The 26,416-nt window shown below is 39.2% G+C and overlaps 1 protein-coding gene across 6 annotated transcripts in view; it reads right to left on the bottom strand.

Moving 5' to 3' along the window:
• The window catches only part of SNTG1 (syntrophin gamma 1), a 510,494-nt gene that overhangs the window by 46,541 nt on the left and 437,537 nt on the right, over positions 1–26,416 (bottom strand). For all 6 annotated transcript variants that reach the window (XM_039525348.1, XM_039525349.1, XM_039525353.1 and 3 more), the window contains 3 exons: positions 17,648–17,764; positions 12,147–12,218; positions 965–1,117 (listed from right to left, as the gene is read on the bottom strand). In XM_039525348.1, the coding sequence (XP_039381282.1) occupies positions 965–1,117; positions 12,147–12,218; positions 17,648–17,764 (342 nt within the window). The remainder of the gene's footprint in view (positions 1–964; positions 1,118–12,146; positions 12,219–17,647; positions 17,765–26,416) is intronic.

The raw sequence follows: 26,416 nt of genomic DNA, 5'->3' as shown, positions 1-26,416 counted from the left end.
CATATATATATCAAATAGGGGCAGCAGCTAACACTTAGATGCCCAAATATTCTACTGATATGCAATATGATTTTTTATGGGTGCAGCTGGAAGAGTAATCATGGCAACATCTTTGCAGATGTGTTCAGAAAGATGTTTTTCTGATTGCGATATCAACATTACAGCTAGGAATGGGTGAATCAGAAAGGACTGGGAACTTTTTATTTTATATTTTAACACAAACTATAATGCACTATTGGTCATCTTAGTTTCATAGTAAAATGCTGATTTGGCATCAAATATTACCCAGCCTGATCTAGAATTATAGCTATAGAAGAGTCCACTACTAATCTCTACTCCGGTATCACATACTCCCCACTCTGGCATCTGCTAATTAAAAAGAAATTGCAACAAACAAGAAACGTATGAAGAAAACAAAAGAAAAGTATTAGGCTCAGTTTTGCCCTCACATTGGTGCAACACCTATTAACTACAATGAGAGTTTAATCCTTGTAAGTGAGGTCAGAATTGGGTCCTTTATATCACCTGATTGTACAACAATGCTGTCCAAACAGCTATGTTACCTCCCCATTGTTTAAAGACTCTCTCTCTCCTGTTTTCCTTCTGTCCCTACTTTGCCCATTGCCTTTTGTCATTATTTATTGAGTTACCTATCCATGGTAATTAAAGGCAGCAATTTGAGGTGGGTAAGAATGTCCTATGAGCCTTTGATTATAAACTCCATAGGAAAGGTGACAGTGTCTTCTTGTACTTCGATTTGAGTAATATAGCGAAATGGTAGATAGACATATAATCAAGACACCAGGAACAGCTAGACACTGTATAGTTACAATAATAATAACTTGCATAATCCATTAGAAGGTTAGATGTTTCCATCTCATTTAGCTTTTTTTCTTATTAGTTTCCATCCCTGACAATCACTTATTAATGTTCCAAAACACAGGCATTATGACAGCTGTCTCACCTGAATTCGTTCAACTTCTAAAAAAGTTGCTGTTTGGAAGGCTTTTTCCCACAGGGTTAGGTCACACTCTAACTCCACGGAAAAGTAGAGGTCCTCTCCAGATTCAGATTGGACACCGAAGCAGTGTTTCCGACGATCCAACAGATCACTGTCCTGATGAAAACCTGAAGTTATATAATCTGGCATACATAATTAATATTTCTTACTGTAAAGATCTATGCCTCAAACTTAACATTATAGTTGGGCATTGCTAACTTTATACATACTACATTAGTAGGTGAAAGTTCAGGAATTGCAAAGGAAGGCTTGGGCCTAAATGCTGGCATCTGAAGGAATTTGAAACAAGATGTTATGTTGAGAGCTGTGCATTTTATCAACATACTGCACTAGGATTGACAGAAAACCACAAGCATAACTTTCAACATCTTAACAAGCCATTTCTCATAAAGGGTACAATAGGTTTTTTTTTAAGTAATGAAGCATCTATAAAATATGTCTTCTATTTATCCATAAAACAGGTCAAGCACAAAATATGATGTGACTCTTTAAACTACTCTGCCAACCCCACCAATATACCCCACCGTATCCCACCAATGGAGTGAGAGAATACTTCATTGTAAATAGTAATACTGTCCTTGGCCTCTCTACTGAGACCTCCAGGAAAGAGTCCATATTTGTGCTAGTTTACTAAAGCCAGTATTAAAAGGCATACACTGTTACAGCCAGCCAGAAGAGATTTTTGTTCATCCCAATAGTAGAGTTGCTCTCTTTAAGATTGTTTGTCCATAATTTAAGATCCAGGGAGAGGAGATTACATAGACTACCAAGACAGACATTTGATATCAGACTGTAGAAAAATATAGCATTAAATAGTTGACAGGATTTAAAATTGAGAAACTCACAATGAAATCCACCATTAAAAAAAATGTATCAATGAATTTTTTAAACAGCACTTTGAAAAACAGGAACACTGTGGGTTAAAATTCTGGCACGCAGTTCACACAAACACACTTGTGAAAACAAGAAATGAAGCACTCAGAAGGATCACAGTGCAACAAATTCATTGTCACAAATGACAGGCAACAAGGTCACCACCTAAACTGAGCACATATGGCATCAGGGATAAAAATAAATGTTTTTGGCTCTCAAGGCGAGTGAGGTCATATCTTATATTGGACCAACTTCTGTTGGTGGGAGAGACAAGCTTTCGAGCTTAGACAGAGCTCTTCCTCTACCAGCTGAATTAAAGGGAAGTCTCAGTTAGCTACAGTTCATTAGTGTCTGTACCCACTGTACACCAGATATTAGAGAGTGACTTAGTGTGTGATTCAAAACCTACTGAAGTCACAAGAAGTCTTTCCATTTACATCAGATAGCAGTGGATCAGGCCCATAAACAGAGACATTTGAACCACAACCACACAGATACCATGGAAATGTGATGGCAGTTGTGAACTGCATACATTCTCGGAGGCTCAGATCCTCCACTGGTGTAAATCAGCATAGATCTTTAAAAGACAACGGAGTCACGATGACTTACATCAGCGTAGGATCTGGTTCTCTGCATGTAAGAGAGCACAGTGTGAAAATACAATGTACAAAATACAACATTCGTTCATGCACATTTACAAACTATACATAGATCTTCCACAAACTAGACTATTTAGGATGTTTCAAACTCCTCATGGAATAACATTCGCCTGAATTGATGTATTTATGTAGGATTTCTTGTAAGATTGATTATCTACCCAAACTATCATGGGAATATATGCTTAGAGCCTGAGAACTGAACACAATATGTGAAAAAAAGATAAATTATTACTTTGGGACAGAATCACTTTCCCATTCCTTTGCTTTTGCACCATTCAGGCAGTGTAAAAAGTGAGAAGCCCACCAGTCAGTCCCCTTGTGAGATGTTCCCTGGTATGGAGGGTCTCCCAAGAGGGTGTAGAGCTGACATAGCTGGCTTCCTCTAGCCTCTGGTACAGGGGGTGAGGGAAGGGGATTGGCTGGAATGCTCTGCACTCTGGCTATCCTCAACTGCGCTCTGATCCTTCAGGGACCACAGCCAACAGAGACAAGTTAGAGCAGCACCCTATAGTGTTCTAGCCTGCACTGGGGCTGAGGGAAAGAATCTGTTTGTTGGTCCTCAGTTTCTCTTTTTCTCCTGTACTGTGTTGCTCTAGATGACTGAGGGAGGAAGGGATGTCATCCTTAGCCAGGTTCACACAGAGCCAGTTGAACTATCCTGCTGTCTCTGGGCTCTCACTGATGGGTAGGTAAGCAGGCAATGGGAGCAGACTGAACTACTTCCCTCCTTTCCCTTTGATGGAACAGTCAGCCACCAGGCAAGTTGTACAACAGCTGAACCAGGGAAGGGACAGCAGCTACTCAAGACCGCCCTAAGCTCACACCAGAACTGCAGGGAAGTAGTGGGAGACTATTGGCGAGGTGACAACCCCTATGCTTCTCTCCATAGTGAAAATATTCCAGTTTATCAACTTGTAGAGCACCACTTAGCAATCTCATTTTTCAATAATAATCAAATATTAATTTTCTTAACAGCCACCTCAAAGGCCAGAAGTTAGAGCCCAAGGGCCATAAGTGTCCCCCTGCCCCCAGATTGGACACCCCTGGGTTAGAGGGACAAATCATAACACTTTTATACTTGGATGGTAGCAAAGAACCAAAAATAAACATTATCCCAAAATGTGCACACACTACTAACAACTTAGAAGGTACATGGAATTGAATCTATCACCATCATATTTAGAACACTGATAAATAAGGCTAAGATTTTGTCACAGTTATTTTTAGTAAAAGTCACAGACAGGTCACGGGCAACAAACAAAAATTCATGGAGCCCGTGACCTGTCCATGACTTTTACTAAAAATAACTATACAAGCTGCGTGAAAGAGGTGCACAGCCCTGGCTGCAGCCCCACCGTGGGGCAGGAGCGCATGGCCCCGGCTGCGGCCTCCATCATGGGGCAGGAGCCCCCAGCCCCGGCTGCGGCCCCTGTCGCAAACTGCGGGGAAGGAGCTGCCCTTGCTGTGGGTCAGGAGCACATAGCCCCGGCTGTGGTCCCCATTGCGGGGCTATGTGGGAGCATAGCCACAGCTCCAGCCCTGGCTTCAGCTGCGGGCAGCTGAAGCTGTCACAAAGGTCTGGTAAAGTCACGGAATCCATGACTGTCGTAACCGCCGTGACGAGCCTTACTAATAAATAATAACATATTACCTACTGAAAACACTCCTGTAACTCTTGTCCAATGACAGTAATACTGCTGCACGTTCAGTCATAACAAGTTTATTTGAAAGCGTGTTAGTGTTAGATGTTTACACCACATATTGTACCAGGGCAGTAACCACCCATGGCAGGGTGAATGGGGCAGCCACCCAGGGTGCAAAGCCAGGGGAGGGAGGCAGAAAAATGGGACGGATGAAAAAAGAACTGGTAGGAGGCAGAGCCCTGCAGTGGGACCGGGATCCACGGGGTCCCATTACCATACCTGCCACCCTTACTTTTGTGCTGCTGCGGGTGGTGGCAATACCATGCCACCCTTACTTCTATGCTGCTTCTCATGGCAGTGCTGTCTTTGGAGCCGGGTGGCTGGAGAGTGGTGGCTGCTGGCCGGGCACCTAGCTCTGAAGGCAGCGCTGCTGCCAACAGCAGTGCACAAGTAAGAATGCATGGTATGGTAATGGGACCCATGGGGTCCCAGTCCTGCTGCAGAGCTGTACCCCCTACCATGTTATTTGCCCATCCCATTTTTCCACCCCTGCTCCCCCAGCTTTGCACCTTGGGCAGCTGCTCCGATCACCCCACCCTGGTTATGGCCCTGATGGCTACAACTGTGTTGAGAACTTTAAGAAAAAACACATTTCAGAGCAAAAAATAGGGATTTTTTTAAACTTTCATAACTGACATAACAAGCACAGGTGTGCCAGGGCTATGAACTACCAAGCCTAGTAGTGCTGGGACTGAGCCCAGGCAGGTCTCCACACACACAAATAAACCACTGAATAGCATACACAGGGACAGAAGAATAGAGCCTATCTTCACAAGGTTGGATTTAACACATCAGTGTTTCATGGCCACACTCATATAAGTCAATGAATCTATTTAGCAAGGGGGCTGACAAAATGAACATGTAAATGTGCACAGTTTTCCAAAGAGTGAGCCTCATCATGCTAACAGGACTCTGAGCTATATCTATTCCTTAGGCCATTTTCCTTCTGCTAGGCAAAAGTTATCTGGCAGCTGAGCAGCACTCCTCAATGCAGGATTGAGTTCCCTTGTAGTCCCTGCACTTTTCATTACTTTTTCACCTGTGCATAGGTGTGCAACACTCCAAACCTGTCCCTATGTATCTAATTGTACTTTCTGTTTAATAATGAATAAGCAGGTCAATGGACTGACCAATGTGCATGTCAATTTTTTTTAATTTTTTTTTAACAAAAATGCTATGCGCCTGTCCCAAAAAGTTATTCGTTCAGGGTAGTATGCCCTCCTCCCAAAAGCATGACAAAACCTCTAACGGATGCTGCAAATATGAGATAAAAATGTCTGGAGTCTTGTACGCTGAGCTGGACTAAGATACCATCCTTATTAACTAACTTTACATCTCATAGAAGTTGTTTTGTTGATAAGATGTTTCACTTCAGTATAACTATAATGCACTCAGACACTCGCTTAGTGATTATCATAATCTTGTTCTTTTATTATCACTTATTAGTCTGCGGTGGCCTTTACTGAACTTTGTGATGACTTCATATGTGCTGTATGAGACTAATAATGATTTAATTGTAGTATTTGCCTGGGACCACAATTAAAAACAAATTCTCTGGAAAAGAACTGTCACAAGAAGGGAAAGTTGTACCAGTCTCCTGACTCTCCACTCAAAAAAGGTCATTTTATCTATCCATTTATTTATTTATAACCACAAAAAGTCCAAAGAAACAGCCTTGCAGCAAAACTAACTGTCAGGAAACAGTTATCTGGCATGAACTTTGGTTCATGTCCACATGCTGTGTAATCCAGCATCCTTGCTGTCAAGAGGGGTGACTCCTGTTTGCCAAGTTAATAATGATGTACCTATTAAGTAAGAGCAATAAATTTCTCCAAGGGAAACTAGCATGGTTCATTAACTTGAAAAGATCGAGTTAAAGTGGAATACTTCACAATCATCAGACAGTGGCATTATCTTCAGATCTCTCCAGAAAGTCTATTTTCTCTAAAAACTCCATGCTCTCCAGATAAACACTGCTCCTTTTTTGAAGTGTTCACTACCTTTTATTTTACTTAAAATGTAGCTGGTAAACACTAGTAAGTAATAATCCAATATGTGAATGGCCTGAGCTTCCATTGCAGTCAATGGGAGTTGAAGGTGCTCAGAACCTAACCGTACCTACTCAGCAACAGCTTCCAAGACTAGGTGACCAAAGTGTATCTAACTCACGTGGATCATCTTGGGCTAGACTGAATCCCTTCTTCATGCTGGTGAATCATTTTTGCAGTCCCATTGGTGGCAACACTCACCTGCATGAGTAAGGCATTCACAATCTGTCCCGAGGAGAGTTATTGGGCAAAATAGACTCTCTGGTATCAGGTGACTTTAATTTCATTCTTTAACTAGATATTCAGTTCAGCTACCACTTTCACATTAATGGAAATGATTTTATCATATCAACATTTTATACTATGTAGATGGGGAAAAGTTGGTAAGATCCTCTGCTCACTGGTGAAGCCAGCTCAATGACCTCTTTGCAGCAGAAATGCAAAGGGGGCTTACCAGACACAGTAATTGGGCCCAATACTTGACTAGGGTCCTTTAAAAATAAAGAGCACTATACAAATGTAAGCATTAATTCTAGAGCACATTAGGTGTAAAGAGAAGTTAAAAAAAACAATTTAGCATCTCCAGTCATCACTTATTTAGTAACTAAATTTTAATTAGTTCTTCACACTCTGTGCCCAAGTTTACTATTATTTTAGATATTAATCTTCCCTCACATTTAGCTGCTGGGTATTTCTGCATGAATAGATAACTCCACTTTCTAAGAGGTTCACATGCTCCCTTATGTATTCCTCTTTTTAAGAACACTCTTCCATGGCATCACAATTAGTTACTATGGAGATGATTTTGATAGCACTTACAAACAGCAAGAGCAATTTCACTTCAGAGTAACAAAGATATTGTTTCATAAAACATTCTTATTAATAAATAATAGGGAAGAGAAGGCATAACATAATGAACATGTACACACACACACACACACACACACACACACATGCACCCAGTATCTGCTTCCTGTACTGATATTTTTCTCAGATTTCTGTTTGGTGAAAATAGCCCCTGGTATTTATTTGCTGAGAGACATGCTGAGGTGTGTGTGTGTGTTTGTATATGCTGAGATTATATACTTTTTCTAACATTGCAAAGAAGCATTAATGGCAGTTTTCACCAAATGGACATCTGAGAAAAGCCTTGGTACAGATGAGTGGTGCAGTGAGATGCAATATACTTAATATTACCTTGGAGGTGCTGAGCTGCCAATGAAGGTCAGCATGCTGCAGGATCATGTCCTTGAATATTACATATTAGTACAGGTGGAAAAAATAGTGAGGTCCAAAGTTAAGGTTGCCTGACGCTTTCCTTTATAAGACCCTGTTTAGAGTTGCTTATAACTTTGCCAAACTTTAACTGTTTGAGCTGATATTTTCCATGAAAGGTGTCTGCTTCAGGCTGAATGTTCTTATTAAGTGTCAGCTAAAACAGTTTATTCAATTCTGAGAACAAGGTTACAAAAAACTACATTGTTTTGCCCATATTAAAGAACTTTGTACAACTGTGTTGTTGACAAGCTCTGGTGTTTCCATGCTTTGCAGCACAAACTTCAAATTCAGAGATGGTGGGTGGTGATGGTGGGACTGATGTCAAGGATGTGCCTTTTGCCATACCCATAAAAATCTGTCCTAATTTGGCCAAGTTAATTGCTTTCTCAAAATGGTAGTTCACATGCACTCAGTAGAGACTTGACAGCTAAATTCTCTGAAGAGCGCACACTGAGCGTGCTCCATCTCCACAGGGCAAGTGAGTTTGCTCCATCTCAGGGTTGCAGTTACCAAGCAGAACTTTCCCTGCCATTATTCCTCCTGCATTCTGGGGGGGCTGTATTGCCAGGTACTGAGAATAAGGAGAATGGTTTCCCCTGTTATCTCAATGTTATCTGATGATGCCCAGATAATATGGAAAGAAGGATGAGGCAGCCTGTCTTGAATGCAGAGTGCTGAGGAATGGGGTGGGAGGTGGGAGAGATGCAGGGCGTGTGTTGGGGGATAGGAACAAGAGTTCAGGGTACAGAGGCGTTATCAGGAGCCAGAAGGGGCAGGAAGACAAGAGGACAAATGACTGTGGGTTTGTTGGGGGGAATATAGGAAGGAGTAGAGGGAAAGGGGAGGATAGGAGCAAACTGGGGTTAAGCCAGGAACCATGGAGAAAGGAAAACATGGCAGACTAAGGAGCGGGAGCCCAGGGAAGTGACACAAGAATCCATGGGGATAGCAGCAGGAGAAGAGACAAGAGCAGGAGTTGAGGAGGTGGGGAGAGGAGAGGCTGAGGCATGCAGGAGCAGAAATGACTGATTACTATAGTACATTGCACTACAGAACATGAAAATTTACTAAAGTAAACAAGACTTTGGTCTCTGTTACTGGACCTATCAATTAATACAGCCTCCCAGGGTTGGATCCTTGGCTTGACTAGATTGCTCTGGCAGCATAAAAACAGACTAAAGGCAGCTGAAGTGGCTAGCTGAGAATTTTCTTTGCACTGGGGACTCTTTCAAATGTACACAACTTGTATAGCCAGCTCTTCATCCTTGCTTTTTCATCCCTCGGCACAAGAGCTGCGGCCAGTCATTCCTCACTGCCTGAATATTCCTTTGGCAGTATTCACAGCTAGTAATATTTTAAGTAGCCTTGAGGCTGTTTAAAGTTATTTCTTGAGACCATATTGGTCCACAAACAACTATGCTGATTGTCAAATAGATATAATCAGAAGACTGGATTCTTTGTATACTATCTGTAGTGAATTTTTGTTTGCACTGGTCTGTCATGTTATCTGAATGCACAACTGTTTCCTGTATTTCTCCCTTTTTCTCATCATATCTATTTATATAATAAAAATATACTGTAAAATGAGTTATTTTTACCACCAAGAGTAATTATTCTGTGCTGACAAAGTTAAGGTCAGAGGCAGCTGTTTTAACTAGGAGTTTAATTTGAGTAAAGAATGCATCATTACAGCACTCAAGATAAAAATGAAAAGAATCACATTTAGTGAGTCATACACACAGGGATAGTTGGGAAGTGAGAGTCTGAAATATGACTTGAACCTTCTATGCCTTCAGGTTGGAGCTGATTAGGAATATAGTATAGTAAGGAACTAACTGTACTGATATGAATAATACCTTGCATAAACTCCAGCTGTTCACCATCCTGACACCTTGCCTATGTGGACATAATCGTTCCCTATTTCATTTCAGAGCTAATTTGCCATCAGACTACAACTACTGCTTCATGCCAAATAAAATAGCATTTTTACTGTAGGTCTCAAAACATCTGTGATTTGACACCCAGGAACTAGAGAGGAGGTGATCAGACTACAGAAGGGATTTACTCATGATTGAAAGTGGAGTCTTCTATGGTGGTAAAAACTAACTTTAGGAAATAAAGGCAATTTTGACTATCCTGGATATAACATTTTAATCTAATTTGCATAACCTGCCTAAAAGATTATACCACACTAGATTAAAAAGAAAAAATGGTCTAAATAACAAAATGTTTAATTATGTAGTGCCTTTTATCTCAGAACCTCAAAGCATATTATATTTACACAGGCTAATATTTACAAACACATACTCTAAAGGCACCCACCATTTTAGCTGGATACACATTGTAGGTCTGGGCTCAGAAAATGGGCCTACCTCTGTTGTGGTGCTGTGGCAACTCCTGTCTGTGTCTAAGGGTTTCTCTTGGTTAATCCTGCTGTGTGTAAAGGAAGCCAGAATTGGCTGGAAGTTGGCAGAGCACCACACACAAAAGACAGAGTCTGTTAAAACAAGTTTCTTCTTGCTCTGCTCCCATCACTGAAAACATCCCATCCTACTGTCTTCCATTCTTTGTCTTTCTAAGATTTTGAGACACTCTAAATGCTGCATCTTTATCCTGGACAAAACCATCAGTCCTATATTATTCCTGTCACTCCTATATTGAGTCCAATAACTTGTGTTTGAGTAAACCGTATTTTCCAGAAAAGGCATCTGGTCTTAATCTGAAGACTTCAAGAGATGGAGAATCCAGTTAATCCCCTCACTTTTAAGTGTGTTAATCCCCTCACTTTTAAATATGTGTCTTATTTCTAATTGGAATCAGTCTAGCTTTTACTTCCAGCCATTGTTTCCCATTACGCTTTTCACTAAACAGCCATTTGGTACCTGATATTTTCTTCATAATGTACTTATATATCATAATCAAGACACTTCTTGATCTTCTTTTTGATAAACTAAGCAGATTGTACTCTTACGTCTTTCACTCTATATGCAGCTCCAAAAATTATTCAAGGGCTGGAAGAAAAAAAAGCCATATTTATATTGACTTAATATCCTTTTAATGGGGCTCAATATCACTCTTCTAGGTATTTCATTGAGATATACCTATCTCATAGAACTGGAAGGGACCCTGAAAGGTCATCGAGTCCAGCCTCCTGCCTTCACTAGCAGGACCAAGATAGGAGGAAAGGAGAGATGGTTAATGGGGAAAAGAATGAAAAGAGTAAACACGTGAGGGAGGGAGTAAGGTAACAAGGAAGGGAATGGAGGAATACATTTTAAAAAATGATAAAGGATCTATGTAATATTCGTATTTGTTATTTTTAATTAAACTTGTATAATAAAATATTTGGATGGGACATTGTCTTGGTACTGACTTCACGAGCACTATTTATATGAGAAAAATTCCTCATGTACCCACTGCCCAGTGTTTGCCACACCACCAGGCACTCATAATTAACACTGACTATGCACATTACTGCACAGAGTCCTTAACATTACTCTAAATATCTGCATTTGACAGAATTATTGATACTTCCACCAAACTATAAAATTTTAAGAGTGTAACTGGGAACTTTTTCTAACACGGTATTTACAAAGGTTACTATTAAAAAGCCAACATTTCAGATAAGTTGCTACATCATAGAAATATCACTGTTATTGTCCTATCACACTGCTGTCAAATGATAAATGACTTCTAATAGAGGCCATGTTAAAAAGTTGAGAAATCATCAAATTCCCTTCCACATGTATCAGGGAGACAATAAAATAAGGAAAGTATCATTTCAAATGTATGGAAAGAGAAACATTTTCCTACTCTGTTTTGTTTTCTCCAATTTTTACATTGTATTTAATATACATGAAAATTATTACACAAATGTTCAATTTCCATGATGTTTAAAACAAAGAATGTCAATATAGTAAGCGTGAAGCAACATTAAATATATAACATGCAATACTGTTACATGAAATATGATCCCCTTAAAACCTTGCCATTTGCAAAGATAACTCTTTAAATATTATTTAGTTGCTCGTTCTATGTATTGAGAATACAACGAATGGAGTAAATGATGGTTAAAAGCGGTAAATGACAAGTTTTTGAGAACACCAATGTATATATTTTCAGAGCTCTATCCAGCGCACAAGTACATGGGTACAAGCTTCTGTGGCAATCAATGAGAGTTGCATTCATGTATCTGAGGGCAGAATAAATCCCTATTTTTGTAGTTGTTCAGTCTAAATTATTTATATTACAAATGTTATATTGGTTGAGAAGCTATAAAATGCTTTGCCAATGTAAAACACATACTGGATCATGGTGGAAAAAAAACACTTTCCCATGTGGACGGTAAACCAGTTAAAATCATTTACATCCAATCCTGCAGCGCTTTGGAAAAACTTTGCTCATCATGTACCCACTCATGTCATTAGGAGTTTTGCCATTGACTCCAAAGGGAGAAGGTTCAGGCTCTTCCTGACAGCACGCTGTGCAATTTATCTAGCTATGATGTTCCCCCCCTTGCCTTTCAGCTGCCACCTCCATAACTTTTTACATTTGCTCCTCATACCTTGAGAATTTTGCACATGATCTCATAAACTGAAAACGTTTTTTCAGCTCGTGTCCAATCCCACGTGGTGACCTTGGGGAAAAAAACCAAACAAAAATACAGTAAATAATGTAATTTTTCTTTGTTTTAATGATACAGTTAATAGACCATTTTGTCCTGTCCCAAAGATCTTCTTTCATTGATACACTGCATATGCACAGAAAAGACACACAACATTGCCTTAGAGAACTGTTATCATGGGTCATATTGACACATTTAGCCCTCAGGTAGGCAGTGCTGAGGAGGCACACTACTCCACAGGGAGCCCAAAGAGACATTGTACCTCAGGGAAGCACTGTACCTCCCTGAGTGTCCTGGGGTACAGTGAGGCTGTATTCAGGCAGTATCATCCTTTAGGGTGGTGCAACCAGCTTTCCAGCTTTTTCAGGATCAAGAATGGGGTTAGGCCAAGCCTCTGTCTTCTCCCTGCTGCCTTTGGAGTGCTGTTGGCCACTGCAGATGCACTGAGGGAGCAGTCCCTGAGCAATCCTGACAGACCTTTGCACAGGACTTGTAAAAAAGACAGTCTTTTCGTGCTTCCCCTCACTGAGCAGACATGTAAAGGCCTGTTGCACACTGCCCCATGTAGTGTTTTTTTTATTATTAATATTGTGGTAAGGCCCCCAAATATACACAAGGACACTACTGCACTAAGCGGTGTAGAAACACCTAACAAAAGACAGTCCCCAAAGAGTTTACAATCCAAACACAGGAAAGGCGACAACAGCTAACAGGTATGTCTTCACTACTGGCCAGATCGGCTGGCAGTGAAACGCGATAAATCAATCCCTGAGCACTCTCTCATCGACTCCTGTACTCCAGCTCGGCGAGAGGGGCAGGCAGAGTCGACGGGGGAGCGGCAGCAGTCGACTCACCGTGGTGAAGACACCGCAGTAAGTAGATCTAAGTACGTCAGCTTCAGCTACGTTATTGATGTAGCTGAAGTTGTGTAACTTATATCAATTCTCCCCCCCCACAAGTGTAGACCAGGCCTAAGAATCATATTCGTGTTAGCAAGTGTCTAATCTTGCACCCCTTCAAACCTTAAGCTCTGAAAAATACTTCTGGCCCACCTAAAAGTTTATCCCAGGACATAAAATTTATTTTTACAAGTATTAATTTTAAAACAATTGTACTACATGGAAACATTACAGATTATATTAAAATGATATAAGGGTTAATTAATAGGATTTAGAAAGGACAGAAACAGGCAGCAAAATGTATACAGTCTGGAGAAGAATCAAGAAAGATATGATCACACTCTATAAGTACCTTCAAGGAAACTGAGAGAAAGGAAAGAAAGGAACTATTCATAGTTTCAGAAGACAGAGGAACAAGGAACAGTGGTCTGAAAAGTTGAGGTTATATATTAGAAAAAAAGTTCTTAACAGTAAAAGAAATTGGACAGTAGAACAGAACCCTACGAAAGTGGTTGAGACATCATTGCTATTGATATTGAAGAACAGGAAAAATGAAAGAGGAATATATTTGGTCTCCAAGACTTGAGAATAAAAATATCCTTTAAAATAGATGAGAGAACTTATCCCTTTTCCTGTGAAACCACAGACATGCATGAGAGAAGTATGTTAGATTGTTGGGGAGCTATTGTGGGAAGGATTGGGGTAATATAGCAATCTAGGACTTTATAAAGTGTTTGCCCACTTTTTATGTTGTATCATGCACAGATTTGTTTAACAGTTTTATAATGATTACTTCAAAATAACTATTAAAACACCAAGATGTTTGCTGATATCATATAAATTTCCATTTTTCATCTGTTTTCTACATAAATTAGACCTGCTAAAGGATGACACTGTGTCTTTATGGTTAATTTGATTATGGAGTTGCATGACAAATGTGCTAATCGTACTAAATCTTGTTGAGCATATAGATTAAAATAATTGAAACTCAGACAAGAGAAGCATAAGCTCAATCACTTTATCTTACTAAAATAAAATTCAGTAATGAAAAGATCAAAAAGATTAAGTGTTATATTTGCTCTTTTAATAGAGTTCTAATTGTCTGCAGTCATCAACGTTACATGGTTCACCCCTCCCCCCATCCTTTCTATTACAAACGATAAAAAGGATATTTAGATTCAATCATATACATCCAAATCCTGAAGTCTTTACTCAAACAAAAACCCCATTTCTGTTGAAGGGACTTTTGCTTGTGTAAACAATGCAGGATTTGGCCCTTATTTGTTTTCTCTAACCCTCTCTTTTATATCCTTAATTACGTTTAGTAAGGAACAAGAGTGTTAGCACTGCATCGAGTATAATTAACTTCTTATCTGGGCTGTAGCCTATTAAGGTCTTGGTTTATGGGTGGCAATCTGAGAAGCCCATACAGGAACAAAAACAAAGGAAGCTTTTCCAAGTATGAGTTACTATCCTGCAAACCTTTATTCATACAAATAGTCCCATTCCTCACATGAGTAATCACAATAAAGTAAACGGGACTACTCATATGAATAAAAATTCTCAGTGGCATGTCCACATGTTTTATGTTTGGTAAAATGTACTGCAAATATGTTATAAATACATGCCAGCATATGTACACATACATGAGGACAAACCATAGTTGACAAACCATATCTGATAGAGTGCTACTACTGAGAAATAGGGAATTATATGAAAATATATAATCACTTTATGATTGAATCCTACTTGGCTATACAGAGGACTAAGGACAGGCGAAGCACACACTGCCCATACAGAATCTACTCAGATCCCAGCTCTGGGCACGGGGATGGCATGCATGATACTCTACCCTCCGAGCAAGAGGAGGGGCAATAGGTGGAGCCCTGGCTCTACCTCCTCCCAAACACTGGCCAGCACAATTGCCTAGATGCAAGTATACTTTCTAAGGAGCAGAGCAGGAACTGTGACTCAGAGGGTACCTGAGACAACGCCTTTCTGCACTTGCTACCTTTTAGAACTTTAAAAAATAAATAATCAAAGACAAACAAGTGTCATGGCTGCTTTTTTTAGTATAGTTAGGAGAAAAGCGTTATTTTTCAAATGGGAAGGGGAAAAAAAGAGCAGATCATAGAAGATTAGGGTTGGAAGAGACCTCAGGAAGTCCAAAAAAAAAAAAGAAAAAAAAAGGGAAAAAAAGAAAATTTCTGTAAGAGCTCTTCGTAAAAATATTGGTATCACATCCCTGTTTAGAAAGCAACTTGATTCAGGGAGCTTATGCTGCAAAAAAGTATAGTCCTTTTATGACTCCCATTTAAGTAACCCATAATTAGAAGCTGAAAAATTGTGATATTGAAACAGTTTGATACTAATCTTTGAAAATTACAAGAAAAAAAGAACACACATTGCTATATGATTGCAGACATTAAAGTGTGCACAAAAGTGTATGGTTATAAAACATGATGTTCAAAATCCTTTTCATAACTATTGCAATCTTTTAAAATAAAGCAATTTTGTCCAATACCCCAAAACGTGCATGCATTGCACTTACTGTCTGGTGAAAATGACTCATCCAAAGGCTTTTTTATTTTATGTTAAGGTACTCTTAGTGTCATTCACTTTCAATGTGCACTATAGGACGTAGAATTTTACTTCGGTTTCCTTCCCAGCTCATGGAGGAAAGACTTTTTTTCCACTGATTCTAAGCTCTAATTTCTCTTTGACTGTCTTAGAACCAAGGACCAGAGTCTGATACCCTTACTCATACTGGGTGGGATATTTTGCTGCACGGAACTTGCAGCCCAGGAGAAAGGATGGGTAAAGTGCCTTTAATCCCTGGAAACTGTCCAAGTTACAGCAGCCTTTTGGGGTTGCCCTAAGTGCAGCATGACTGCCTGGAATCTCTGCAATACTGGGTGCTGTGGTCCCTCGTGCCTCTAGCACACCCACTATGTGTGTGTGTGTTTGGGGATGGAGGTGGGGCGGGGAGAAGAGGATGTTATGGCCATCTTCTACAAGTGTCTGTGCCAAGAGAATCCTTCCATGGCCAGATCCAGAGGTTTTAGAGCCACTTAATGCTTTTTGAGCCCTTTACCCAGTGTGAAAGGGCCAGACTGACAATGAAACTCTCATTCAATGAGTAGTAACCAGTGTTGTCAACTCATGATTTCTATGCGAGTTTGGCCCAGGGCTGGAGGCAGACAGGAATGTGAGACTCCAGCTCTCTTGCAAATGTCAGCTTTTCCTAGGGGTGAACTCCCTCTGATTGGCTATCTTCTCCACTACCTCACCTCCTGGAGAACCAGTATAATATTTTTATTTAAAAAAATACTTGATAAGTAGTTCTATCGAACTCAGTAGGACTACTTCTGGAATAAGGTGCTACTCAGCACCAGTAAGAACATTAGAATCTGGTCCTGAATTAAATTTAAAAAAAAATCAGATCTCCTTGAAAAAGTTTTCTCCAAAACTAACAATAATTGTGCTGTCTCGGGGTCAGATTCATCCACCCTTATTCACAGTGAGTGGTAACTTTCAATCTGCTCTACAGGACATAGATATTTACTTCTGTTTCCCTCCCAGCTCATAGAGAAAAGACATTTTTTTCCTCCAGTTCTAAGCTTTAATTTCACTCTGCTTCCTCTCAGAACCAAAGCCCTGTGAGCAGCCCCACTGAAATCATTGAGACTTCTTGCTCAGGTCCTGATTCATAAAAGCACCTAAGCACAGGCAGTATAGCTAATTCCGAAAGTTCAAAAATAATGAGATACTCTGTGTTTTCAGTTTGTCTTTTGAATTTTTAACTCCCCTTGCCACTCCCAATGTATTTGACAATTGATGTGCTTATTTTAAAGCACATGCTTAAATCTATTCCTACCCAATAAAGCACTTAACTGTGTGTTTTACTGTAATGGGACCTCATGACTGCTTAAATGCTTTGTTGAGTTAGAATTCAAATGAGGGACTACTCAACATGAGTAAGAATAGTAAAAATTGGCCCTAAACATTTTGCTGGTTAAATTCAAATTAAACCAATGATATTACTCAGCCCACTTTCCCCTTCCCCTATCTCCCTCCTCTCTGCTGCTCATACAAAGTATAAAAAGTCACATTCAAGATGAAATCTGGAGACATAGATGTTCTGAAAATTCATTTCCACAGCATGCAAAAGGCTCTGATAGTCCCCATGCCTTCAGCTGTCTGAATCTGGAAGTCTGGCTATCATTCAACACAATCTAACCAGTTTGCTTCAAGGTGGTTGACCTTTCCATACCTAGCAGCAAACAACGTGTTTCCCTTCCAACTTTGCCAAGTGCTCCTGGTAAGTGGGCACAAAGGTGCTAACTAGCTGCACTTCATACCTTTGATAATTATCTTACAGAACTTTAATTTTATTCCCCATAATTTTTCACTATTATATAAGATATCCTGGTAGACAGTGGACAGATTCACCTATCACTATGTAAAATGCTTGTATGCATTGTATGGGATAAAATTATTTTAAATACACTTTTCCCTGCTAAATATGAGAAATATACTTACTGGAGGTGCTATAAATTTGTAAAGAGAGGAACCCCTCAGAGCTAGGAACTTTGGTGTGTACATTCGGTCCTGAAGGGAGTCTTGTTCCCGTTCTTCTGTCCAGCCCATATAGACTATCTGAGGGAAAAATCAATAGTGTTGATGAATTCCTCATACATTACATGTTCATCATACAAATTATGCTGATGCCCTTCAAATCCTATTTAACTAAAGATCCTGAACTGGTGATTCAAAATGACATTTTTAATTCACTTATAATCATGTAAAGAAAGCCTATTCATGGGAAACTATCAGAACAAACTTTCATTGTACCAACAAAAGTAAAAGGCAAATATATATTCAGCAGATATCAGAAGTTTATCATCCCATTAAAAAACTGGCTGGAGTCATTCTAAATATGCTGAAAATTCAAATTAAAGGACCTTAATGAAACTGAAGTGTAAGAAACCAAGTAACCATAAAGCTAGAGTAAATTTCAAGTAGTGGTTGAAAGTTCTTATTTGTATAATCCTGGTTGGTGGTCTGTTGCCTTCTGTGGAAAGAAAGGATTCAGTATGAGAGAGAAGGCATGCTATTTGTATTTCAATTTTATAGCTTCTTCCAAGGACCTTAACATAATGTTCAGACATTACTCAAATATCATGGTATTTGGTTGATATTATTTTACCAATCTGACATACAGCTAAACTAAGGGTCAGCAAGCTTAAATGATTTACCCCAGACCACACAGCCTGTAACTGACAGAGTTGTGAATTAAAACATAGTAGCAGTATACTGCACTTAGCGCTATGAAAAAGATTTCCACTATAGCATGAATGAAAAAATATAAGCTAAAACACACAAATATAATTTATACATATTAAAACTGAAATATTGTATACACCTCATCAACTGAATGCAGCATAGAATTATTCATGTCATTAGTATACTATCTACTTTAACTATGTACTCCAGTTCAAAAGTCTTAAGTTAGAAGCAATATGCCCATCGGAAACTTGTAGAGTATAATTATAATTTTAAATAATTGGGTTAAGAAAGGAACGCTACACAATTTATACTTTGTTTCAGGGTTTTTCTTTTGTTGTTAGTTTTTGCTTATATAATATTCATTATTTCATCCTGCATAATATATTTGAACATTTTCTAAGAACTGTAACAACTATGAAAAACAGAGATGGACCCAATGGCTGCTCTGCCAAACAAAAAAACAGGCCAACTCCCCTTTCACCATCCCCACTACAAAGGCAGAGCAAGGAAAAAGAAGAAACAGTGGATCAAAACTGTTATATCATGGTATAACTACAGCTATACTCACCAGATACAATTTTGTGGTTTTCTAATGACAACCTTTGTTTACTGTACCTATTCAATGGGAGTTACTGGGTGGATCAACCCTTTTGAAACTCAAACCCCTTATTTAGGTTCCTAACATGGATTTAGGAGCCTGCCTTGAGGCACTTTTTGAAAATCTTGGCCTATATCTACACTGTATTCAGAGAGCTGGGGATTCCTTAAAAATCACCATCTCCTCTTTGGAAATTGATTACTTAAATTAGAATGTAACTATGCACCAATCTATGATATGTGAGTGAGTCAAGACCAAAAGTAGAAGAACCAGAGTATTTCCAGAGTACTGGTATCTGTAGCTGTGGAGAAACCATACACAGGGACTAAACACATCCATGAACACCTGATAAACTAATACATTTCTTTTGCTGATAATAAACTGACTTCCAGTGTAGAAAGTAAAATATCACAGAAAATAGACAAACCAATATCTATTTCATATAGAACTGTTAATGGAACAGACCTGTTAATTTTAGGGCAATAAGATTGTGTAATTTGTTTCTACCCTAATAAACTTGGGCTTTTCTCTGTTCAGGGTTCCGATGTATTGCAGATTGAGTACTGAGATACAAAGGGCTCAGTCTGGCCAATGCTTACGCATGAGTAATTTTATACACATTAGTAGCCAATAGGACTACCTACATAAAGCAAAATTACTAATGTGAGTAAAATGATTCACCTTCCTGTTTGCATGATATGGGCATGACTCAACCTATGATATTTTAGGACCCTGGATGGAGACTGTTCCATTTTTTTTAAGAGCAGAAACAACATGCATGAGTTTATTGCTCCAAAATTAATGGCTCTATATATTAATACCAGCTCTAGGGGGTATGTCTACTCTGCAGTTAAACACTCACGGCTGGCCTTTGTCAGCTGACTTGGGCTGATGTGGCTCAGGCTAAGGGGCTGTTTAATTGTAGTAGACATTCAAGCTCAGGCTGAAGCCCAAGCTCTTGGACCCTCCCTCATCATCGGGGTCCCAGACCCTGGACTCCAGCCCAAGCCTTAATGTCTAAACAGCAATTTCCCCTTAGCCCAAACCCCACAATCCTGGGTCAGATGACATGGACAGTGTAGACATACCCTGTAGGGTTTAAATATATTTCTGTTCCATTTTATTGTTGCCAGTGTTATGCCAGACATGAGACTAAATTATCATTATGGTCCCTTCTGGCCTGAAAATTCATTTACTCAATGGGTCCAACTCCAATGAGCAAAATTAAGCATAAAGCCTAAACCTCTTTTGTAAGATCCCAAGGGGAAAGTTATATTGCACATATATACTCAGAGTGAGAGAGACGATCATAGGTACAATGAGGTAAAGTTTAAAGAAATATTCCACTGAAAACCCTAATTTATTTCCCTTTATTAATGGTACTTGGGATGTCATTCACAGTGCCAGAAAAATCAGAAGTGTGCGCCTGAGATTTCTTAGGGGTCTGAGGAGGTAATTGACTTAAATGCGCTATTCAAGTGAGTAAAATTATTCACACATATAAGACTTTGTAAGGTTGGTACAAGAGTTAGCAAAATATTTTTGATGATGTCAGGTAAATGGCAAATGATTGCTGATTTCTGGAGACTGATACAGTTGCATGGTGAAAGGAATTAAATTAAATTTAGTAGGTTCTAGCTTTTGATTTGTTTAATTGGATACACAGTAAGATACAACTAGACAGGCAAAAGACCTGTTAAGCAAATCTATCCGAAACAAAGGAATGTGTGTTTTACTGAATTTACATATAAGTAGTAAACAGGGTCCTTAAGACAACAGGGGGAGGAAATGGAGTAAACAGAACAATTTTCATTCAGCAAATGTAAGTGGGGGAAGAAAGAGTGTGGAGCGTCCTTCATCACCAGACTCCATGTCACCTTCCTCACTGCTTGAATAAACATTACTTGGAGGGATAACCTTCAGAAGAAAACAAAGGGGCGGAAACCCCCAAGTCCTCTCTTTCACCCAAGAAGACAAAGACAGCTGTGCCTTTGGTAGAGATCCTGATCAAAGAGAGGGTCAGTCACCATCTTGCTGGGAGGCTGTGGGGAGAAAGGCCATCTTGAATAAAACCATGAACCAAAATTTGCTAGATTAAGTTTTAGACTGTTAGATGCGTATTTTCATTTTTATTTGCTGGTAACCATTTCTAACATTTTCTCTCATGCTTGAATTCACTTAAAATCCTAACTTGTTTTATTTTTAATCGAAACTAATCCACTGTTGTGTTTAAACTGAACTGGTTGGTAACTTCAGTTAAAGTAAAAAAAAAAAGTTGAATATTGACTCCTTAAAGGGGCAACAAACCATAATATTTCTCTGAACTGTCCAGGAGAGGGCTGGATGTGGCAGAACACATTTTTCTGGGAAAATATGGGACTGGGAGTGTGTTGAGGTTACCCTGCGAGTAGTAACTAAGGCTGGTGGGAGTCAGGGTAGTGCTGTAGACTGGCTACTCGGGTCAGAGCTGCTGAATCAGGGCTGTTTAGCACAGACAGACACTCAGGTTGTGATATGCATGCTGTCAGGCTGTTTGTGAGCTGCCCAGGTTGAGAGCTACATCAGCAATGCACTGTGAGGCATCCAAGTTTACAGGGCAAGTGGTGACACAACCACTCATTGGTATGGATTGCACCCCAGAATGTGACAACCACCTGGCCTGAAGATATTTAATATTTTTATAGTATGGTAAGTAATTTATGTTCAGCTGGTAGTTTCTCTTTCCCACAACTCTGATTACATTTTATAAAGTTTGTACATCTACTATTCATCAGCCTAACAGGATAAAGTCACTCATACTATGTGGATGTATTGATATTTTAAATTTGATTACTTCACTACTAAAGCATTCATGAGATATTTGAGATTTTTTCCCCTTGACTCTACATCATGGGAAGAAGTTAAACTGATTTTGCGGACAATATCCTTTATTGAGGATTTATTAACAATAAAGGGCTTTTCTCTTTCAAGCTAAAATACTGCCATCAAACCTACAGAGGAACTGTTAAACAAAACACTATCAGATTGTCAGTAAGTATATTTATAAAATCCCTTTTCTGCAATTTAAATGAATAAAATAGCCACACAGATTCTAAAGAATAGAAAGGTTGGCCCACAAATTAGTGTTTTATTTTTCAAAATTATTTTCTACTACAGTGGCCTCAAGTCTTTATGAATACATTAGACATGTGAAACTGGAGAAATCATAGGTGCTACACGCATTAAGCTGATTGGAAGTGGATAAAGAATATCCTGTCTTTCAGGAGATACAATCAAATCCATAGCCTTGTGATATTTTAAATTTTGATAAACAGGCTAACTTTGATTCAAAGACAAAATCTAGAACAATGGGAAGCTCATTAATTTAAAATGAACAGTTTTTAATTCTGGAGATCAATGGCTCATTTACGGAGTGTGATAAATATAAATAAGAAAGAAAAGCTTTAACACACAAAAGATGACCCAAGAAATTATGTACCATGGCAGGTTCCCTTCTGATCCTGCACAAGGATCTGCAAGCATGGACTCCATCACAAAATCTTATTCAATTTAATTGGATTCCACATGGAAAGAAAGAACAGTGATTCTGTGTCCCTTTCCAGAACTAGGACCTAAAGATCCTTGGCTGCATACATACAAACACAGAACTCATCATATATACCAATCATATATATGTAGAATAAAATTTAAATATCTATCCACTGAGCTGAAGGAGTATCGCTACTAGTTCAGCCAGGAAAGGGAACTGAGCAGCGCATCAGACAACTTCATGTCTCAGAAGTGGTATGGATACTGCACACACACAGAAAAGGAGTGGAGGTCCTAAAGGAATAAGGCATGACCAAATGCTATGGACATTTAGATATTTGAATAGCATTTCCATCTTCAAGAAGCAGCAGCTTTGTTTGAGGACTGCCAAGCTTCTCAGTCCCGTCACATGGAAAAAAAGAGAACAAGTCTTATTTCCGATAAACTTCCAGCCACAAAGCAATTTTTGCTGCTGTTGTAATTTCCAAAGGCAATAAGTGATGCAAAATGTATTAATTAAGTGCAAGTTGATTCATATTATTATGGTGTCTCAGGTGAACCATGAACACTTGAAAGAATCTCTATATTTACATGATAAATTAACCAGAACCCTTCTTTCAGTAAAAAAAATCCATGTACATCCAATTCAATATGTATTTACAGGATGCAGACACTGTAGCTGAGCAGGACAATAATTCATAACTTGACATGTATTTATTAAATCCACATTTCTTATCTTCCCAATATGTTGTTAAAATTATTTACTTACGTAGCCTAAAAGGCTCTGTCTGATGTGTAATTTTTCACAGAGTTTTAATGTGAGTGTTTAATTTTACTTTATAAAGAATGAAAAGATATTAACTCAAGAAAATTACAACAAAAAATGCTAAATAAAAGGGAACTTTTTCATTAGGAGGGTGGTGAAGCACTGGAATGGATTATCTACGGAGGTGGTGGAATCTCCTTCCTCAGAGGTTTTTAAGTTCAGGCTTGACAAGGCCCTGGCTGGGATGATTTAGTTGGGGATTGGACTACATGACCTCCTGAGGTCCCTTCCTGATATTCTATGACAGATGAAAATAAAGCAATTATTTCTGTGGGAGTTCTCAGACTAATATTATGTGCAGCAGCGGAGTAGGGCAACAGGACAAAGATAGAGCCAGAGGACAAATGAACATGTTATACAGCAGGTAGGAAGATCCTGATGGCTTGGTGAAGAGTTTTGATAATTGTCACCCCACTGCTACTAACATTCTTGTCCCAGCTTAGTACTCCCAGAGTTTACCATGGTTTATGGTTAAACAGAAAATTCACCCAAACAAAAAGGCTGGGAAGAAGATTTGAGCCTGGTTCAGCTGCAGTCAGTGGCAAAAGCCCCATTGACTTCAATAGGGTCAGGGTTCCCTACAAGTGAACTGTTTTTAAAGATATCAGAAGATTCCATCGTGTCCGGATGTGAGTGAATGAAAGAGCAATAATAAATATGAGTAAAAATATTTTGCTTTCATGTAGACATGGAAAAACAAATGCCTAGCAGAGCTGGCCAGGGTTTTGAAGTCTAGCTCATTCAGAAAATCTGCTCCTTGAAGCAGTCTTGTCATTTTAGCTCTGTAAGTGGTTTTCTGTCTTCTTCACTAAGCGAACAGGATGCATAAAAGACAGGTTCTCTGCACGAGGAACACAAGGCCAGGTTTACCGATATATAAAAGAAAAAGACCACACATACACACATCCATCTCCATGATGCTTTCCCAGCAATTCTAATGCATTCTATTCTTATTTTTTCTGCTATGGAATGTGGGATGCCAATCAAGCTAAACTATAAGGAGATTTAATTACCGCTCAAACTACTTGATATTAAAGATCTGTTTGCTTGTAATACACCGGAGGCCTGCCTTTTTCGGGGTGCTGATTGAGCACCACATTGGAGAACATCAGGAAAGGATGAGATTTTTAAATGTTTTACACACTGGTTTAAGAGGGCTTACGGCCCCAATTGGATCATTACTTTTTGTAATGACTAGTAATTAGAGCTAGTCAGGAATTTTTCCAGCAAAACAGGTAAGTGCGTTGCTGAATCAGTCACAAAGTGAGGTCCACCCTATCTATGAGACTAAGTGAAGTGAATACAATTGCTTTATAGGGATTCGGTTACTTTCTTTGGGGCAGATTCCCATCTATGTTGTTAAATAACTAATCATCAAATCCAAATGCCCTCTCACATAGAGTCCTTCAAGGGTTATGTTGAACAACAGCAGCAATGTGTATGTTAAATCACTAGGAGAATGGATAGGCAGCATGCCTTGACGTATCCTCAATCTGCAGATACTCACATCTACCTTACTGTCCTATATGATCATTGTTATTCCATCTCAGTGCTAAAATTCTGCATTACATGGTGAATATAACACAGCTGACTGAATCTCACCATGGATATGACAAAGCTCGCAGAGGGGTAAAATACTTATTTTAATAAAAAAGAATGGCCATTTTGTTCATGTGCGTGGAGGGGAATTACTTTCACAAGGTTGTTGCTTTATTTCATTTTAGAGAATTATTCTCTGATTTCCCCTCACCCCAGAGAATTTTAGGCCTCATTCTTATATAATAGGACTGATTCTTACAGTAGCTGTGATAAGAATCCTTCACATAATAGAGACTCATACATCTATATTTTCATAGCATTAACCTCACAATTCCAAATAAATACATTGGGAATTGGGCAGCTAAGCCTCCAGAGCTCATTGCTTTGAAAATGTATATTTATTGGTGTAAATCCCTTGTTTAAATAAGCTTTTTTTCTTTCACCATTTATTTAGAATGTTTCATAGAAAAACAGAGGCATACCACAATACACAAGGGTTTTTTGCATGTGGTGTGTGTTTGTTTGTTTTTAAGATGATGCTTCAAATAGAGCTGGCAATTTTCATCCTTCACTGCTCAACACAGGTATATTCCTTTATCTAGTAAACCAGCAAAAGGAATGCATCAGGTTCCATAAATATTCATCATGCAAGGTTTTTTTATATGCCTTTTGTGATGGTCCTCATAGTCCTACAGAATATTTTTATCTTTGTTTAACCCCTCCCCCCATATATTTTATCAAAAGCAATTGTTTACTGGACAATTTTGTCTTCAGTCCAAAGCAATATACTAGCTCAGTAATTTATTAAGATTGAGATTGTTGTGTTTTCCTGCCAAAGCAAAGGAGAATCTTTCCCCCAGTCCTTGAACTAACAATGATTTGTTATTAAGCTCTGCAGACAAGTACTCAAATCATATAAACATTTAGACTTCTACACAGGGGCGGCTCCAGGCACCAGCACGCCAAGCGTGTGCCTGGGGTGGCAAGCTCTGTCGGTCGCTGTGAGGGTGGCAGGCAGGCAGGCAGGTCCCCGGTCCCGCAGGCGTGCTGCTGAATCCGCGGGACCGGGGACCTCCCGCAGGCAAGCCGCCGAAGGCAGCCTGCTGCCGTGCTTGGGGCAGCAAAATACCTAGAGCCGCCCCTGCTTCTACAATACTCTCACTATATGACTCTTAAAACAACCTGGTAATAAAGTGAACAAATTGAGCTGTATCTTTAATCTTGCATAGTGCCATTTAAAACTTAATGGGAAGTATTACAGCCTGCTTTACTGACATTAAAAATCTGACTTGATGTAGGAACCACTTTGTATGGTAGCACAGACTTAGTGCACTTTAGAGTCTCTCACTCCTTTGCACTCACTTTGCACTGCATTGAGGTATAGCAGATATTTATGTGTGTGGTCAATGGGATAGAACGTAGGTTCTCAACTGAGGGGAGTGCGTCAAACTTTCTAAGGAGGCATGGCTACGGATACCAGAGGTATGGGGGAAGGAAAGGACCATATCCCTCTTCCTTTTTAAACAGGGGA

This window comes from Mauremys reevesii, linkage group 2 (assembly GCF_016161935.1).
Source record: "Mauremys reevesii isolate NIE-2019 linkage group 2, ASM1616193v1, whole genome shotgun sequence".
In the NCBI taxonomy this organism is placed as follows: Eukaryota; Metazoa; Chordata; order Testudines; family Geoemydidae; genus Mauremys; species Mauremys reevesii.
The sequence above is the reverse complement of the archived record's forward strand: the minus strand, read 5'-3'. Positions and strand labels throughout refer to the sequence as shown.